The sequence below is a fragment of the Anolis sagrei genome, chromosome 6 (genome assembly GCF_037176765.1).
Source record: "Anolis sagrei isolate rAnoSag1 chromosome 6, rAnoSag1.mat, whole genome shotgun sequence".
In the NCBI taxonomy this organism is placed as follows: Eukaryota; Metazoa; Chordata; class Lepidosauria; order Squamata; family Dactyloidae; genus Anolis; species Anolis sagrei.
Window position 1 is genome coordinate 110012538 of NC_090026.1, and position 18581 is coordinate 110031118.

The window sequence follows — 18581 nt, forward strand, 5'->3', positions numbered from 1 at the left end:
CAACCTGCAGAGGAATTGGCATTCTTGCTGCTGCTCGTAACAGAAGAAAGAAGGAAAAGTAAGACACCTAAGACAGAAAGGGCATGCTCATTCCTTGTTCATGGGAGACACTTCACAAAGAAATTTATGGGGGAAAGGAATTATGATTAAAAATAAAGGCCATACTTGCTCACTGAGATTTACATGCATAAGGAGGAATCACAATTAAATGCAAAACAGAATTTAATCCAAGGATTTAAAAATCAATGCCAAATAATACTGAGTTCTCTTACAACAACTAAGGCACTCGTTCTATTTTGTTTTATTTTTAAACCAAGAGCTAGGTCTCATATTGGCAAGACTTTAAAAGCCACTGTGAAAAAGTGAAAAAGGCTCTTAACTCATTTGGAAAGTTATTTCTGGAAAACCATCCTTCTGAAACAAACAAGCTAAACTAAATCCAATTTGCCTTATTAATGGATTATTTGCCTTCTCTCATTACTAAGTGCTTAAAGGTATATTTTAAGATTATGCTATACTTGTTTTTCCAAAATGAACTTGACCACTGTGAGAAAGAGAACTACTACATCTTGGTCCAGATTGGAAAGAGATCCTCTAATCAGAAATGACTTTGATACGCCCTTGGAAACATGTGCATGTTTGGTTCCAATGACCTAAGCCCATTTATTAAACAGCTAACTAGATCAGTGTCTTTGTCACTTCTTTGTAATCATGCATTTCAATGCTGGAAGTATTTCTAGAACACTGGTCGTACTTAAATTTCATAGTAAACCGCAGCAAAGAACAACAGGAACAGATTTGTGCTCATGTTTCTTACCACCCTCAACATGATGACACTGCTTATCTAACCATGCCCAGTTGAATAGAAGGCACATGGCATTTCTTGTTAGAAACTCTAACTTACGTTGAGCCTAAGGTGAATCTATCATTTTTTTTTCTACCAAAATTTACTCAGAAAGTTTTTGCCAGTGCATTCATATAAGAATGACAGAGCATGTCTTGCTCAAAGACAGCCAAAAGGGTTTGAGGCCTGTGCAAGGATTCAAATTCTGCTCTCCTGGAGATCTAGCCCAACTATTTATACCACGCTGAATCAGGTTAAGTTAAATCTTAACTATACTCGCAGGAACATCTCAGCAAGTGAGAGTCCAAAAATGGCAAGCAAAAACCCAGAACCTCAAGCCATGGCTGATACTGAATGACAGATTCCCCCCTGGGCACACAGAAGACTGGACAACTTGGAAGGCACTGAATAGACTGCACTCTGACACCACGAGATGCAGAGCCAACCTTAAGAAATGGGGTCACAAAGTGGAGTCCATGACATGCAAGTGTAGAGAAGAGCAAACCACAGACCGCCTATTACAATGCAGTCTGAGCCCTACCACATGCACAATGGAGGACCTTCTTATAGCAACACCAGAGGCACTCGAAGTGGCCAGCCACTGGTCAAAGAAATTTATTTATTTATTTATTTATTTATTTATTTATGGCATTTGTAGCATGCCTTTCTCAGTCTTACGGCAACTCAAGGCAACTTACAGAATTGGCAGAATTTGATGCCATACATTCACAAAAATAAGAGTTAAAAACATTCAACCTAATATTATAAAAACCATATAAAACCATTAAATATAATTTAATATAATGCCAAGTTTTTAAACTTTGTGTTTTTTTAATACAACTGTACCCTTGGTTTGCTTTCAATATAAAGCAACTTAATTTTGTGGTATAGAAATCTAATTCCTTTTGCTAAAGCCTATAAATCACTATTCTAGTGTAAATAATTAGTCAGCTGTGGCTAGGTAAAGTGGACAGTTCCAAAAACTCCTTTTCTCAGCCATAAGAGAAGACAAGAAAGAGATGAGGTAAGCCTGAGGTTGTTGTGACTCATTCACAATATGGTAAATCACAACATTAAAATGGTTCGGACATCTTATTGATTCTTAGGCTGCATCTACAGTAGAATTAATACAGTTTGACACTAGTTTAACTGACATGGCTGAATGCTATGGAATCATGGGAGATGTAGATTTACTAGTACTTTAGCCTTCTCTGCCAAATATTGCTAGTGTCTCAACTCCCATGATTCCATAGCATTGTAGTTAAAGAGACATCAAAGTGCACTAATTCTACAGTACTCTCAGAGTTAGCCTATGAGCTAGGGCAAACTTTTCCCACTGTGTATTCTTAGTTGTGAGGCATCTGTGGCTGTAAACTAGTCCTTCACATAGATTTTGCCATAGGTTTGTTGTGAGTTTGGCATTAAGCACAGCTGGCTAGAAAGTACAATTTTTAGATATGTGCTGGTCAATGACCGAAATAAGTGATTTTATTTGATTTGAATTTTTGGATATCCTGCAAAAGTGCTGTGAGGATAGCATAAGGAGAAAAGCAGGACATGTATATATTAAAAAATAAATCAGTCACACGTAGGGGTCATATTGTTATCTTCCAATACAAATATGTTAGAACTTCACCTTTCTCAATATAGCTTTTAGGCGCCCAAGCAGGATCTCCATCTGCGTATGGATCATTGTACTGCACTACTGCAGCTTCTTCATCTTCATAGTCCACTGGAGGTGGAGGAGGAGGTGGAGGGGAGTCATCAAACATAGGCATCTCATCAGGTGGAGGTGGCGGAGGCGGAGTTGGACTGTCGGCAACTAGAAAGTCAGTGAAAGGAGGACCTCTGTTAGGTATTGAGCAAATACATATAAATGCATGGCCAGGGCTCCATATCTTCTACAGAAGCTAATGGCATGCACTACGGTATCATGCAGAGATTAGAAATGAATGCTTGATGTGTTAAATTGCTACAATATACAGCCTTGCAGGTTACTGGCAGCCACATAACTATAGATGCTATTTTCAAAGCAGACACTTCAAAGGCTTAAGCTGACCTCTAGCATGATGCCAAAGATGATGATGCCAAACATTGCATCACTTCCTGTTTAACAGGCTGAGATGGAACCTGCTGATGATTGCAAGCTCAAACATAAATGTGTCATTCTGGTCATTTCGACGTTGCTTTATTTGAGGTTTTAATATAGACATAGATATAACTACTGCCAAAGACAACCCCAGGACAATTATAAAAGTAATATAACAATAAATCCATAACACCAATAAACCACAAGGGTAAGGGTGACCTTTTAGATCAGGCATGGACAAACATTTTTGCCCCTGGCTGCACTGTGGGTTCGGCTGAAAGGACCGAGCCAGGAGGGAGGGAGGGCAGCCAGGCCTGAGCTGGGTGAGAGGGGCCAGGGAGGGAGGAGGCCTGTGAGAGGATGGGGCTGGGAGGTGCGGGGTAGGGCCTGGATCATTCTAATGTTTTCCTTTTGGCATAAGGATGGGGCTGCTCACCCCCATCCTTATGCTGGGAAGAAAACAAGACATGCGGCGACTGTCCCTATCCTCCTCCCCTGATCTTCGGGCTGTCCTCTCGGCATTATGCTGGGAGGAGGGCGAGACAGGCGATGACCAAGAGTGCTCCGAAGGGCTCTCAGCCGCTGCGTGCCTTCTTCGGGGTGTCCTCTTGACATAAGGATGGGGCCACTCACACTGTCCTTATGCCGGGAGGAGGGCGAAACATGTGGTGGCTGAGAGCACTCCAGAGGACTCTCCGCTGCTGCGTGCCTTCCTCCCCTGTCCTTTCTGCATAAGGATGTGTTGGGCCACCATGGTCTTACGCTGAAAGTACAGGGAAAGTGAGGAGGGCCAGCCCACAGGCCTTAGTTTGTCCATGCTTATTTTAGATTATTACTGGATTCCAACTGCCATTACCCTACCAAGCACAAGTATGGGGAAAGGGAGTCCCGCTTGAGGGTCACATGTGCCTCATCTTCACTTTAGACTGTTTTATAATGTCAGAATTCTCAAAATGTCTGAACAAAAGGAAGTGTATCACTCTGGTATCTGATAGAGCAAATAACTGGTTCCAATCATACTTCCTTCAAGAGGGCATTTCAGAGTTCAGGTGCCACCAGAAAGAAAGATTCCTCCAAATTAATGAACTTCTAGACAGAAAGCCAGTGGTATGAGTAAAACTTCAAGTTCAACACCATCCCCCAAATATACTGATGGAAGAAGATTCTTAGGTAATCTGCAGTGTCTCTTGCCCTCTTATTTTGGTATCCTACATGACTGAAAACTACATACTGTACACATTGAGTGGTCTACAAGATTCAGGAAGCTTCACCACAGTCCTATAGCTCAATCCGGCAGGCATAGCCCACCCACCCTCTGACAAGTCTCTGCATCTCCAATTTATATCCCAACATGTGCAACAATCATTATCCTAAATGGCTCCTCACTGTAACACAACAGCAATGTGACTCTGACATGTACAGCAGTTGTGGATCAGAGCAAATTCACTTATAGGCATCTAAATCCAGCCTGTAAATCGCAGAAGTAAATCCATTAACACAGCATTGATGGTCAAAGAACCCAGTACATAGAGTGGATTAAGAGAAGCCACTAAAGAACACAAAGAATATTTTGGTGCAACTGAGGTATTCTACATACATTGGAATATCAGATGCCTGGAAACATCTCTGCAATTAGCAGATGCTAGAAGAGATGGGCCTTTGATACAGCTTGGAGACATTACTTTTTTAATGATATGCTAGTTAGAAGATTCTGGAGGCTGTAGTCTAAAATGTATTCTTCAGACAAAATCCAACTGCTCATTACAGTCAGGACAGACCCATTGGCTCAATGGAACATACATTTGACTTTCCAAATTCCTGTTGATTCAATTGAGTTTATTTTAATTGAAGTAAACAACTGAATAAAGGCAGTAATGTGGTTCTCTGCTTCCTGAGACTACTAAAAACTATTCTATACAGCCCCTTCTTTTTGTATGCAGTAGATAAGAATCTGATTCATTTTTTTCTTCCATCCAGTCAAATGTAAAATGACAAGTATATCCTGAGAACCTCTACCATCAGACCTACTGAAATGGGTGGGGATGCCACTTTTCCAATACAAGTTTGCTGCAAATTGCAAGCATTACATTTGTTTTGTCCTAAGCCATTTAATGTAAGAAACAGGCAGTTACAGAAAAGTAGAACAGGCAATGAACAGGATCCACAATGACTTTGAGCGGCAATAAATATTCCAGAATTTCCTTGAGCTTAAGAACAAAACAAATGCTATTGAGGGTCAAGCATTTCTCATCTCCTACAGGATGGTAAAACATCCGGGCATCCCCTAGGCAACATCCTGGCAGACAGCCAATTGTCTCACACCAGAAGCAACTCACAGTTTCTCAAGTTGCTTCTGACATGAAAAAAAAATCTCATCTTACTCCAGCAAATGAAAATATTTTTGTGCATAAAGGAGCCATCCTATACCAAAACTTTTCAACAGGTACTGGAATATAGTTGGAGTGCACTGCTTTTCTCCTGATACCTCAACATAATGAAGAAAAACATAATAAAATCTATAAGTCTCCATGTACCTTCATTTAATTTACATTTTAAGCAGTTGAGTTTTTAAATCACTAATCAATACTTTTCCATTTATTCATTATTTTAAAATGTAGGGAGAAATGCAAAAATAATTGCTTGGATTTATCTGAACTAAGAAGTGCAGGCCCTTATATTCTGCAACTTTAGAAAGTTGCTGAGCAGAACTCATTAGCCAGAGTTAATTTCCCCTTTATAAAGTGTACTCTTTGCATCTGAATTTCACATAAGCTTACTGCACAGATGATGGTTTCACCTTTGAAATGCTCTGGAGAAATTTAATCCATCTAATCTCAATTCTGCAGTTGCATTATTGGCAAAACTGCGGCAGGACACTTTTTCAAGATGTACATAGTATCTTACCACACACACACACACTCAATCCACTAACAACAAATGTGTATTAAACACTTCCGTTAGATGGGATTTTTAATAATGATCTGAAAATACTTGTAATGAAGTGTTTCTAGGATACCATAAAACTAAACCAGATACCCACCTTTCAACAATCAAGAGCAAAATTAATTAGTCCTATAGAGCAGTGGTTCTCAACCTGGGGTCCCCAGATGTTTTTGGCCTACAACTCCCAGAAATCCCAGCCAGTTTGCCAGCTGCTCGGATTTCTGGGAGTTGAAGGCCAAAAACATCTGGGGACCCCAGGTTTGAGAACCACTGTTATAGAGTATTCTCAGCTTGTTATTGAAAGTTAAGTAAGATCATCCCGATCTAGTATTTGGATCGGAGACTGACCAAAAAAATTACCCATTTCTGAATTACCTAAGAAAACCCTGTGGAATACATAGGGTCACAGTAAGTCAACAACTGACTTGGTGATATGAATATATACACATAGAGCTTAAAGGTGAACAACCAAAGCACATGCAGTCTTTCATAGGATTTCCTGTCCTAATAATTTTCCATTAAATAGCCAGACATCAAAATGATTATTTATGTAAATATGGGTGTGCATGTGTAGAATATGCTGGACTGCATAATACATGCATTTGTTTTGAACACATCTTCAATCACTTTATTAAATCAGATGGAGCCCCAGTGACGCAATGAGTTAAACCAGTGGTTCTCAACTTGTGGGTCCTCAGATGTTTTGGCCTTCAACTCCCAGAAATCCTAACAGCTGGTAAACTGGCTGGGATTTCTGGGAATTGTAGGCCAATACACCTGGGGACCCACAGGTTGGGACCACTGGGTTAAACCCTTGTGCCAGCAGGACTGCTGACCAACAGGTCAGTGGTTCAAATCTGGGGAGATTGGGTTAAGCTTCCTCTGTCAGCTCCAATTCCCCATGAATTTCCAGAATTTCCTTTAGCTTTAGAACAAAACAAATGCTATTGAGGTCAAGCATTTCTAATCTTTCACAGGATGGTAAAACATCCAGGCGTCTCCTAGGCAACGTCCTTGCAGACGGCCAATTGTCTTACATCAGAAGCAACTTGCAGTTTCTCAAGTCACTCCTGACATGAAAAAGAAAATCAAAATTAAATCAGCTTCAATTTTAGAGGATCCTTCCGGGATCCAGACTTCACCTGAAGACAGGGTTGTCCTCTCCAATTTGTTGTTGTTATTTTTTTCTGTACACTACACACACATACATTTATGTGTTTGTATCTAGGAAGAAAAATAATCATGTGCATATACATCTACACCATTCCCAGTCAATGAGCATATTCATAGTGCCAAAATGTCACTAATAATAATAGTAATTCCAGGTGCTATTGGAAAAACTGAGAAGGCATCCTTCAATTCTACAACAGCAGTGGACTGCAAAACATCATTAGCACCTGGGGAAGGAAACAAATTCAAATAACTCGCCCAAACAATAACATCTATCAGCAGAGTCTCAGTGGCCAGCCATGCATGCTAAGAGAGAGAAAGAAAAAGAGAGAGCCGGCTCTACTCTTTGGTGAAGCTGAGCTGCCCAACTTACTGTTTTCCTGCACCCTGGCCACGAAGCCTGTGAGAGGTATCTGTGGAGTCAACTGAGGCATAGGGGGAGGGGGCGGAGCAATAGTAACTGGAAGCAACACACACCACAAACAGGGGAGTAAACACAGATACAGGAAGAAAAAAAAGGAAAACAAAAACAAAAAGCAGCTGTCAGTAACAATGGATCACAAAACAAGGTATGCAATGAACAACAAAAAGGCACACAACAGGACCTCATTCAAAGTTTGCTTTCCCAATAATACAACTACTGCTGAACTCTATTTTAAGTCAACTGGAAGTTGAAAAAAGGGAAAAAGCAACTACATGGAGAAAAAAGTGCCACCAACGCTCTGGCTTTCACCAAAATTACGTGACTCTTTCAAATTCTTTTATTTGTTTGTTTATTTAATTTTTTTCACCCTGCTCTTCATTCAGAGCAGCTTACAGGCTTATAATCTACGATCTTTGCTTTCAACATGGAAACAATGGTGTCACGGAAGGACAAACATCTTATAGCAAAGTCTGATAGTACAAGAGAAAAGCTGTAACTTTTGATGCAGATGTTGCAATAAGATTCCATGGTAAAAAAAAAAAAGGAAAGCCAGCAGGTACCAACTGTGTTTTACAATTGGCCCTAGAACTTAATGTTCAGAAAATAGATCAAAAGCTTTAAGGATGATATTTGCCATTATATTTCTTTAAAACAACTTTGCATATAATTGAAGCCTGTTAGAAATGATTGGGTGCACATATCAATATGTATCATAGAATTTCCTTTTTTTTTTTTTACACCTAGCCTAAACATTCCAAGAGGACATATTTGCTGCAACCGTACCTCAAGAAGCCTGATTTGGCCATAGTGGTCCATGCTTTGGTTACATCCAGATTGGATTATTGCAATGCACTCTATGTGGGGCTGCCTTTGAAGACGGCCCGGAACCTGCAACTGGTGCAAAGGTCGGTAGCAAGGCTTCTAACTGGATCTAATCACAAGGAGTGCATGACGCCCCTATTAAAGCAGCTTCACTAGCTGCCAATACGTTTCCGGTCCCAATTCAAGGTGCAGGTTATGACCTACAAAGCTCTAAACGGTTTGGGCCCCACCTATCTTTGTGATCGCATCTTCCCCTATAAGGCAGCACGGGCTCTAAGATTTGCCAGGGAGGCCCTCCTCTCGCTTCCACCACCATCACAAGCACAGCTGATGGGGATGAGGGGGAGGGCCTTCTCAGTAGTGGCTCCCTGACTTTGGAACACCCTCCCCAGGGAGATTAGGCAAGCCTCCACACTGTCCTTCTTTTGTAGGGATTTGAGAACCTGAATGTTCCAGCAAGCATTTGAGATTAATTGGTCCATGCCCAGTCCCTAAGTTGCCATATTGTACTCTGTTTTGCACTTCATCCACTTCTCCGGCCCTATGGTACACTATTTGCACTATCCCTTGCCCTGGCCTTTTTATAGCTTGATCATGCCCATTTTAGAAATCTTGGTCATTGTTTATGTTGAACCTGGTCTGATGGAGCTTCAATGTAATCTGTTCTATTCTGTTATATCTAGTCTGTTTCATCTTGGCTGTTGTATTTTATGATGCTCCTATTTTAATATATTGTGTTTTATGGGTTGTTTTTGCTTTTATGTCTTGTGGACATCTTGTCCCATTTGTAAACTGTCCCAAGTCCCTTTGGGGAGATGGTGGCAGCATATAAGAATAAAGTTGTTGTTGTTATTGTTGATATAATATTTGCGATGGGCTTTGTTTATTGCAGCATTTCAATTAAATCAAGATGATAGACTTTCAATTTCTTTCAACATACTATGCTCAACTGTCAAGAATTTTTTCATAACTTTGAACTTGCATAAAAGCATCATGTGGATGGTTCTCTGTCATTGGCAAAGCAGTCAACATCAACAAGTTACATAATGCAATCAAAATGAGATCTGTGTGCAAGGAAAATTCTAATTATATATTTTTAAAAATACTTAGGTTGATGAGAAGGTTGAATTGTGAACTGAAGGTTGAATTGAGTTCTAAGTGAACTGTGAAAGAAATGGTAGTGATTTGAAAGAAAGATGTCAACAAGGAGCCAAAAAAGTGGATGTTATCTCTGTGTATTATCTGTACATCTTTCATTCTGAAACTTGCCTAACAGAAAATGCCAAGCCTCCTCAAACACAACACAAGTATGCTAAATCTACATTAGAAGAAGACAAAACCTATATCTCATTAATTCCACAAACCTACTTTTTGTATATTTGTGTCCAATCTGCATCTAGAGAAGTGGTTCTCAACCTGTGGATCCTCAGATGTTTTGACCTTCAACTCCCAGAAATCCTAACAGCTGGTAAACTAGCTTGAAGTTCTGGGAGTTGCAGGCCAAAACACATGGGAACCCACAGGTTGAGAACCACTGATCTAGACTATTAAGGTCTTCCATTGTTCTAGCTTTTTATTTTTTGAAGTACCTTTGCTTATGGCCTCACTAGCAAGTTTGTAACACCAGTAAGACAGTCTTTAAAATTCTCAGAGTACCAGGATACCTTTCTATTGTAGCATTTCTTCAAATCTAAATTCAACATGTCTCAAAAGCTCTGTGTTCAGCAGAGTAATATGACTGGAATCACAAGTTTGAAACAGGTTCTAGATTTCCAAGTACATCAACATTTTAAACAGTGTTATCACTCAATATTTGTAATTTGACAATTAAATCCAGCACCCAGGTGACTTCAAAACCATCTTGTGCCAACATAAACAACACACAACACAACGAGAACTTTTACAAAGATTTAATTTCCAATAATCATTTGTTCTTGCCCTCATTCCCCCAAACTAGATGTTTCTCTTGGTATGAAACATTCAGCCAAAGGGAATTGGAAACTTGGAGGTGATATTGTTAATACTGGGGCATTAAATTAGACGTTTCAGGGGAAAAAACCATTAAAACAACCAGCAAATTAAAATTAAATGCCAGTAGTAATATTTAGTGATACAGTAAAAGTATGTGCTGTTAAAAAAACCCATGACAGCATTAAACAACGAGGACATTTTCTAATGATGTTTTTGTCCAACTGAAAAATTACTTATACTTCTTTAATGAACATGGAATATAAACACTAATATCTATCTAGCATCTCTCAAAAGTATGGACTGGGTTGGAAATTTAATTTCATCTTATGATCCACCTCATCACATGGAGAGGAGCAAGAACCCATCTATCCATTGTAACTGTTAACCTCCACCCAAATATCCCTATATATGAAGAAACTGCACTGTGATATAGACTGATACAGACTGCAAACATACAGCCCAATATGTAGAAACTGATGCAGCACATTCAAATGTATTCAATGAAACAGACAATCAGTTGCATCAGTCTTGACTATACCTGTACCGTTGTTCGATACAGATCACTTCAAATACAAAACTCCTACATGAATATGCAAGTTCACTGAAGATGGCACTTGGGATGTGATGAGAAAAATAAATTCACTCTTGCTCCACTCCACATGACCCACCAGACCAGTATGAGAGACACTCTTGCCATAGTGAGAAACAAAGAAAACTTAAGGTGAAGAAAAGAAATAGCAACTTTGATACCAGTTTGAAGAATTAATCTTTCAAATGGTTCTTGCTTAGTACAACCACAGGTTAAATTCTTAGGTCCATTCAGATGTAGTGATCTTAGTTCTAATAAAACCATGGTCAGAGATTAGGCTACAGTTTCCCAGTTCAGGTGCAACAGGAAACTGTGGTTCATTAAACCATAACAGTACTGCCAAAGCTAAACACACAAGGGAAGGGAGCGACAGACATATAGCATGCCAGCTCAAGACTGGTCCTTGGCTCAATAAATCACGTTTTATTAGACCAAGATTGTTATATCTGAACAAGGCCTGAATAAACTCCAAAGCAATGTACGACCTTCAAAATGGTTTCTGCAAAAGCAGCCCCAGGAGTTTTGTGCTCTGCAATAACCCAGCAGCTTACTTGAATTTTGAGAATAGAGAGGCCCGCCATTAACATGAGGTTGAGCAGAAAATGAAGCGGTCACAGAAGGATTCCGCCTAAATCCACCAGAAGAGGCCGAGGAAGTAGTAGAGTTGTGTCGGGAAATCTGCCTGGTCATTGTGCCGTACTGGGAACCAGGAGCTGACCCAGGAACAGCTAAAACGTAGGAGTCAAAAGGAACCAACAAGACATAAGCCAAAAACAAAACCAAAAAATAACACCTTAGGACAGACTGAGTGTAAAAAGAAAAAAAGCAGATGCGAATGGAGATGAATTAAGAGATATATGAAGTCCGAAGTACAGCAAACACATGAAACCCAAAACCACAGAGTTCACGGAGAAGATTAAGAACACCTAACATACATTTGTGCCTGTGCGTGTTCAGTGGGGAAAGGTGATTATTCACCCTGCTAATATTTCATTGAGGGATTCAGTCATTTAAATATTCAGACTATGGTACCGATAAAACTGATTTGCCTACATTGCATTCAGAAAATTAAATGCAGTATCTTTCATATTATCAAGGGAATGAAAAGAATGAGATGGAAACCACAAACACGTTTAGCTTTTTAAAATTCAAGGGATTTCCATTTACCTCCAAAAGGAAAAGAAATAAATTAATAAATTTGCAAACATAAACCTCCTGCAAGGAACCAGGTCAAGCTTGCCCCATTGACTAACTCTCAGCTTTTCTCCCAAAATTGTGATGACCTTATCCTCAAAATCTTCTCAGGTCTTTAAAGATGAGAGTTTTAAAGATAGCATTTGTTATTAACAGATTAGAATCGCCAACAGCCTTCATTGTCAACTTAGAATGTATTGGCTACCTAAATATGAATTAATTTTTTAAAAGACTGCACATTAAAACTGCTATATAAGTAATGATGATCAGTCTATTCACAATTCTCCAAGTTTACTCAAATAGCAAAGGTGATGAAACACTTCATGCTTTTAAATCTAAAGTGGCCTTGTAAAGCATGCAACTATCTTATTTGCTAACATATAAGACTTCTTCCTTTGCAGTTCACAGTTCTGAAATAAAATATCACTATATACAGATAAATATGTGTTACAAATATATATGGCAATGGTCTAAAGACTTTCCACTGATAGATGTTTCCGTTTTCACAAGCTAGGGAGCCTGCCAAACTCCTTATTCACAGCAAATGCTTGAAAATTGCTGCTGTGGGGAAATCCTGTAAAATAACACTAAAGATGGTATGGAAGGATGCAGCAGGTAGAATCAGTCAGCAATAACTGGGTGCCGTATTAGGCACAACTGGAAGTACTTACCACAAAGCCACAACTGGATCCAACCCTGTTGGACTTTTAAGATTAACAGAATGTTCACTAATGTTATCTGGGTCAAAGCCTCTCAAGTTCATGTTTTGTAAATGTCAGCATGACCAGAGCAAAATAATCAGCTTAAGTATATAAAGTACAGATCTTAGAAAAGTTACAATTTGATTCTTGCAAAAACATGTATTCTTAAGCAAATATTTCAGCTCATTTCTATAACTTATGCAAACATGGACAGGAAAAAGCAAGCCACCTAAATTAAGCCTACCCTGATATACAACACATATTAATTTTTATCATGCTGCTCTCTCTCCCTCAGATGTGTTGGGCCACATGGCTTGATCATGTGGACTAGGAGAACAGAAACTATCTTGGGGACACTTGGTTGGGGAGAACTACAATATTCATGTGGATGAAGTCTATGATAGACTATGTGCCTGTATACAACAATCCTTGGTATGTCCTACAAGAAGATTTTTGATCAAGACCAAGAAAACTGTCTGCCTGAAATCTTGAGGCAATACTGACAATCAATGTGCAGATCATTCTGGGCTCAAAACAATAGGTCTCCTTCCTGCAGTATAAGGAAGGTTCTTGTATTTTTGTTTAAATCTTCAGAGACTTTCACCACAGAAATATTAGTTGGGATTAAAGTCGTTAAATCCCTAATACTCCATTATTATGCTAGATCATATATATACACACAATAAAACATAAAGTTATAAATGCATTAGTTGGAAGAAGAGGAGGAAAGGAGAGTAGGATTATCAGGTGTTATATCAACAAACTGTTGAAATTCCAGCACACTCAGAAGATCTCACCTATCATATTGCCCATCATGAGAGGCGGGGGCACTGGAGGTGCTGGTGGAGCTTCGGGAGGAGAAGGAACAGATATGTGTGCTATTAAAACAGTTCAAACTGCCAAGTCAAGACTTGGTCCAGAATTCAAATTTTCAAGATACTGTGAAGACCCTGATTGGATACAGGTGTCTGCACTTTCGTCCCATGTCCTAGTTCATTAGCTACAACTTGCATTATCCTATTCCGTTGTTCCTGTGTACACTTGGCCATGTTTTTATGACTGTTCTCACCATAGGTTATTGGGCAGTGTTTTTGAGCTTAAATTATTGTTTTATATGCCATAGTGCTGGATGTGGAGAAATACCTGTATTTCAAGAAAGGATGGAGACATCCCTTTGTAGACACCAAAGTCTGCATTCTTTCAAGTACTGCTTGGTGAACTGATAGAAATAGGAGGAATGTTCAATCCCATGTTAGAGTTTTTTAGAGATGAGACTTGGATACTAAAGGATAATGACTGTTTTGAACCATTTGAGGAGTATTAAGAGAACGAAATGAACCAACTAGCTCAGAATCTATATGTGGTGGAATTGCAGGATACATTGCCAAAGTCAGGGAGGGAATATGAAGAACATCATGTAATTCTGAGAGCAGGCAGGGAACTGAAAATCATAATCCAAGAAGATGAATGAGGAGATGGCAGAGAATCTTGACATTAGTTGAGGAGGAAGGCTTCACTAAGCATGTGGGTGAAGATCAGGCTGTTATGACTCATTGGAAGTAGGAAAATTATGAGATTGCTGAAACTGTGATTAAAGTGATCAGGGATGGGAATTGGAGAAGGAAAATGAGATGAAGAGGGAGAATGTTATAGAAAACCACATCTAAAGTATCTACTGCTAAGTGTGAGGCATTTGCCTCAATCTTTTGCCAACTTTGGAGGGGAGCAAGGGAAACCCTGTGTTAAGATCAAGATATAACCTGGATTAAAATAGGTTTAAATGGTGTCGACATGGAGCTGATTTATGTAGTAATCTTAAAGTCAAGCCGTTAAGATAATTAACAAAATAGGGACTTAAAGGGATTAAATGGTCTTGAAGTAGATTTTTTTTCATTCACCCAAGTAATATGAAAGTTTATGTTGAGGTTACATTATGAGAAAAAATAGAATTATATAATGTGGATAATGGATTTCTGCCATTAAAAAGTGATCAGAGTAATGTTGTTTGACTAATGTGTATGTTTTTTAACCAAGACACTGAATGTGTGCCTTCCTTTTTTGTTTGCAAGCACGCTTTCCTTCAGGAAAAAACTAAAATCATGGTTTTGGAACCAGGCTTTCGGCTAGTGGATGCAGCAGCACTTTGGAACATGGAACGGGACCTGACAACTGTTATGATAATTTGGAAATGGATATGTGATTATGTGATTATGTGTTTATATAATTAATTGTTACTGTTTTTAACCTTTTATGTATTTATGGTTTTATACTGATATTTATTGATATTGTGGCATCAAATTGCTGCCTGTGTTAGCCGCTCTGAGTCCCCCGCCCCGCCCCGCCCCCCTGGCAAATAATAAATAAATAAATAAGTCCCCTCTGAGATATAGGGTGGTCTATAAATAAGGCATTATTATTATTGTTATTATTATTATTAATATTATTTGATATACAACAAGTTTAATACATAGCAAACAAGATCACTATACTGGCTTTTGTACTGGATCACATATCAGACACTTCCCAAGTGTCTAGGACTAATAATGCATGTAGATCCAAGTAGGGTGGTCTTTTGCAGTTGACAGATGGTGATTTTGTCAGTGCTGATTTGTTTTCAAGTGCTGACCAATTGCAGTACCTAAAGATACTGCAACCAGTGTGCCAATCACTACTGCGACCACCTTTACTGGCTTGTGCCAGAGTCTTTGCAGTTCGATCTTTAGACCCTCATATCATGTAAGCTTTTCCAGTTGCTTCTTATCAATCCTAGCGTTGTCTGGGATTTTAACATCGACAATCCATGCTTTGGTTTTTTTCCACGATTGTGAGATCAGGAGTATTGTGCTCCAAAACTCTGTCAGTCTGAATTCGGAAGTCCCAGAGTAGTTTTTACGTGTTCATTTTCTATAACGTTTTCAAGTTTGTGATCCCACCAGTTTTTTGTCACAGGCAGATGGTATTTATGGCACACGTTCCAATGGATCATCTTATCATAATAATGGATCATGGATGTGTTAAATTGTTAATTTTAATGTTTAAATATAAAATTTTAGTATGAGCTCAGTTCTGAAAAATTGAATATTGCTTTGTTTAAGTAGAAGTAATTATTATAATTAACTACTGTCAACGGATGGGAATTGAAAATATGGTTTTTATTACATTCCTGCAGGATAACTATTTTAATATTGCAAGTTTTATTTTATATGTGTATTAATGAAATTGATAGATTATAGAGACAAGTCTATTTCTATAAGTGGGAGGCACTTTTCGTTTTTCTTAGTGTTCTTTTTTGGTTATACCTTCTACCTTTCTGAACATTATAAATGAAGGTGTTATGTTCAGAGTGACCTTTTTGCATCTATATACCAATGACTGCATTTATTCAGAACTTGCCTACAAAACTGAAATAGTAAAGAATGAAAATCTCACATGTAATGTTTTTTTAAAAAATTAAGGTGTTCCTCTGAACCAAACAAGATGATCAGAAGCATCTGGATCAAGAAAGGATACTGCCAAAAAAGGCAGTCAAGAAAATACCTTGGCCAACAGTTGGTGGCGAGGGTGTAGGCACGGCAATGGGAATGCCAATACTGCTGCTTCCGCTGTTTTCTCGACTGCCACTTCCTCCACTACTACCACTACAATAAACAAAACAAAACAAAAAGAAGAATGCAAAGACATAAGCAGTTGTTTTGCAAGAACAGCAACTTTAAAATGAAATCAATAGCGAGACAAATTATCTCAATTTCATGACAAAGCCATGAGCTATAAACTGGATCTATTCAAGACAGAGAGATCCGTGCTGCTTATTATCATATCAGCAGAGCAGAATGCATGAAATTGCAACAGATACAGATGTAATTAGCTAGGTCATTAGATACTCACACACAGGCCCAGTTTTAGCTTTCTTAGTATTTAATTAAAAAGTGTAAAGAACACTCTGAGAACTAAAGAACTATTAGACTACGTAATGTTCTAAATGATTACAGGAAGCCTGAAGTAATTAAGGGTGATAAACTGCATGTTAAGTAGCTTCGAACACATGATTTGTAGTTGTGGTGTGATGGGCACTAAATAACTTTTCTTGAACAACAGGAAGGGCCTAAATCCCCTGAAGACCTCAGATCGCATCTGATTTTGGAAGCTACACAGTGCCAGCTCCATTTAATACTTAGATGGGAGGGTGTCAATGAATGCCAGGTGCTGTAGGGTATATTTCGAAGGCAGAAAACGGTAAAACCACCTCTGTATATTACCTAAGAAAACTCCACAAAAAATTACAAATTGAAAGGAGACTTGGAGGCACATATCATAGACTTGTGTTGTTGAAGGCTTTCATGGCTGGAGTTTTCCAGATTGTATGGCCATGTTCCAGAAACATTCCCTCCTAATATTTCGCTCACATCTATGGCAGGCATTCTCAGAGGTTGTGAACCAATTAGAGTCAGCTAACACCTCCCAACAAAGGATCCCCCCAGGTAGCAGGTAGTAACCAGCAAGCCCAGGTAGCAACCAGCCAGGCTTTGAAGCCAAAAGGCTGTTAAATGCAAATCAAGGTGGCCATTTGCAACATTCACACTTGCCTCAAGCAGACAAGAGTTCTTTCTCCCACCCTGGACATTCCACTGATATATAAACCTAGTTTCCAACAGACCTCACAACTTCTGAGAATGCCTGGCATAGATGTGGGTGACATGTCAGGAGTGAATGCTTCTGGAACATGGCCATACAGCCTGGAAATCTCATAGCAGCCCATATCATAGACCAGTGGTTCTCAACCTGGGGTCCCCAGATGTTTTTGGCCTTCAACTCCCAGAAATCCTAACAGCTGGTAAACTGGCTGGGATTTCTGGGAGTTGTAGGAGTTGAGAACCACTGTCATAGACTGTCAGCAGCAGGAGGTGTCCACTCTTCCCAGCCACACCAAAGCAAATTTTCCACCACTGGGCAGGTCCCAATTTCCACCCTTCTCCCATTCCATAGATGCCATCTACGAGAGTGACAGGGAGACCGATGTCAAGGTAGACATACTCTCTTCCTTATTTCATTCAATGTGACTGGTAAAGGAGCTGAGAGGAGCAAGACCACACCATCATCCTTGTAGCTGGCAGCGACGGGGTGGAAGAGGGCAGGACAGCCATCCTACAGCCTCAAGCCACCTGAGCACGAGGGAGCATGCGATGGCTGTTTGGACACCCAATGCTGATTCCACACAGGAATAAGCAGTGGGTGTCTACATTGCCTGAACACAGGAGAAAGCATGAATCATAGTGCAAGATTTGGGTTATTACCTGCATTTTAAAAATCTAGGTGCAAGCTACATTAAGCGACTTTCCCTGGGTTAAACTGGATCAGCCTGTGTGTGTTTTGTGGCCTCTTGCAGGCCGAACCACACTCACACCAGCCCTAAGTGTAGAAGGGGATCAAGAGATCTCATTCTGCCAATGAATAAAATGTATAAATCAAACAACACCAATCAGTGGTTTGTTGTGAGTTTTCCAGGCTGCATGGCCATGTTTCAGAAGCATTATCTCCTGACGATTCACCCACATCTATGGCAGGCATCCTCAGAGGTGGGCAAAATGTTAGGAGAGAATGTTTCTGGATCATGGCCATACATCCCCCCAGTGATTCCAGCCATGAAAAACTTCAACAACACAACACCAATTTGCATGAAGAAACAAGGACTAAATGATCTCCCAAGCACAGAACTGAGAATGAGGAGGTGCTATGCATCCAACAAGCCATTAATGCCTCCAGTTCACATACCCAACTGAGTAGGATCTGAGATCCCGCCTCTCCCATGGAAAAATGGAGCTGCAAAGTGCCCCTGG

The 18581-nt window shown here is 39.6% G+C and overlaps 1 protein-coding gene across 9 annotated transcripts in view; it reads right to left on the minus strand.

Annotated features, from left to right (window-relative positions):
- The window catches only part of ABI1 (abl interactor 1), a 121241-nt gene that overhangs the window by 4813 nt on the left and 97847 nt on the right, over positions 1-18581 (minus strand). For 2 of the 9 annotated variants that reach the window (XM_060782450.2, XM_060782443.2), the window contains 5 exons: positions 16285-16385; positions 13545-13595; positions 11404-11580; positions 7420-7506; positions 2481-2666 (listed from right to left, as the gene is read on the minus strand). In XM_060782450.2, the coding sequence (XP_060638433.1) occupies positions 2481-2666; positions 7420-7506; positions 11404-11580; positions 13545-13595; positions 16285-16385 (602 nt within the window). The remainder of the gene's footprint in view (positions 1-2480; positions 2667-7419; positions 7507-11403; positions 11581-13544; positions 13596-16284; positions 16386-18581) is intronic. The other 7 variants (XM_060782445.2, XM_060782444.2, XM_060782451.2 and 4 more) reach the window with 4 other exon arrangements.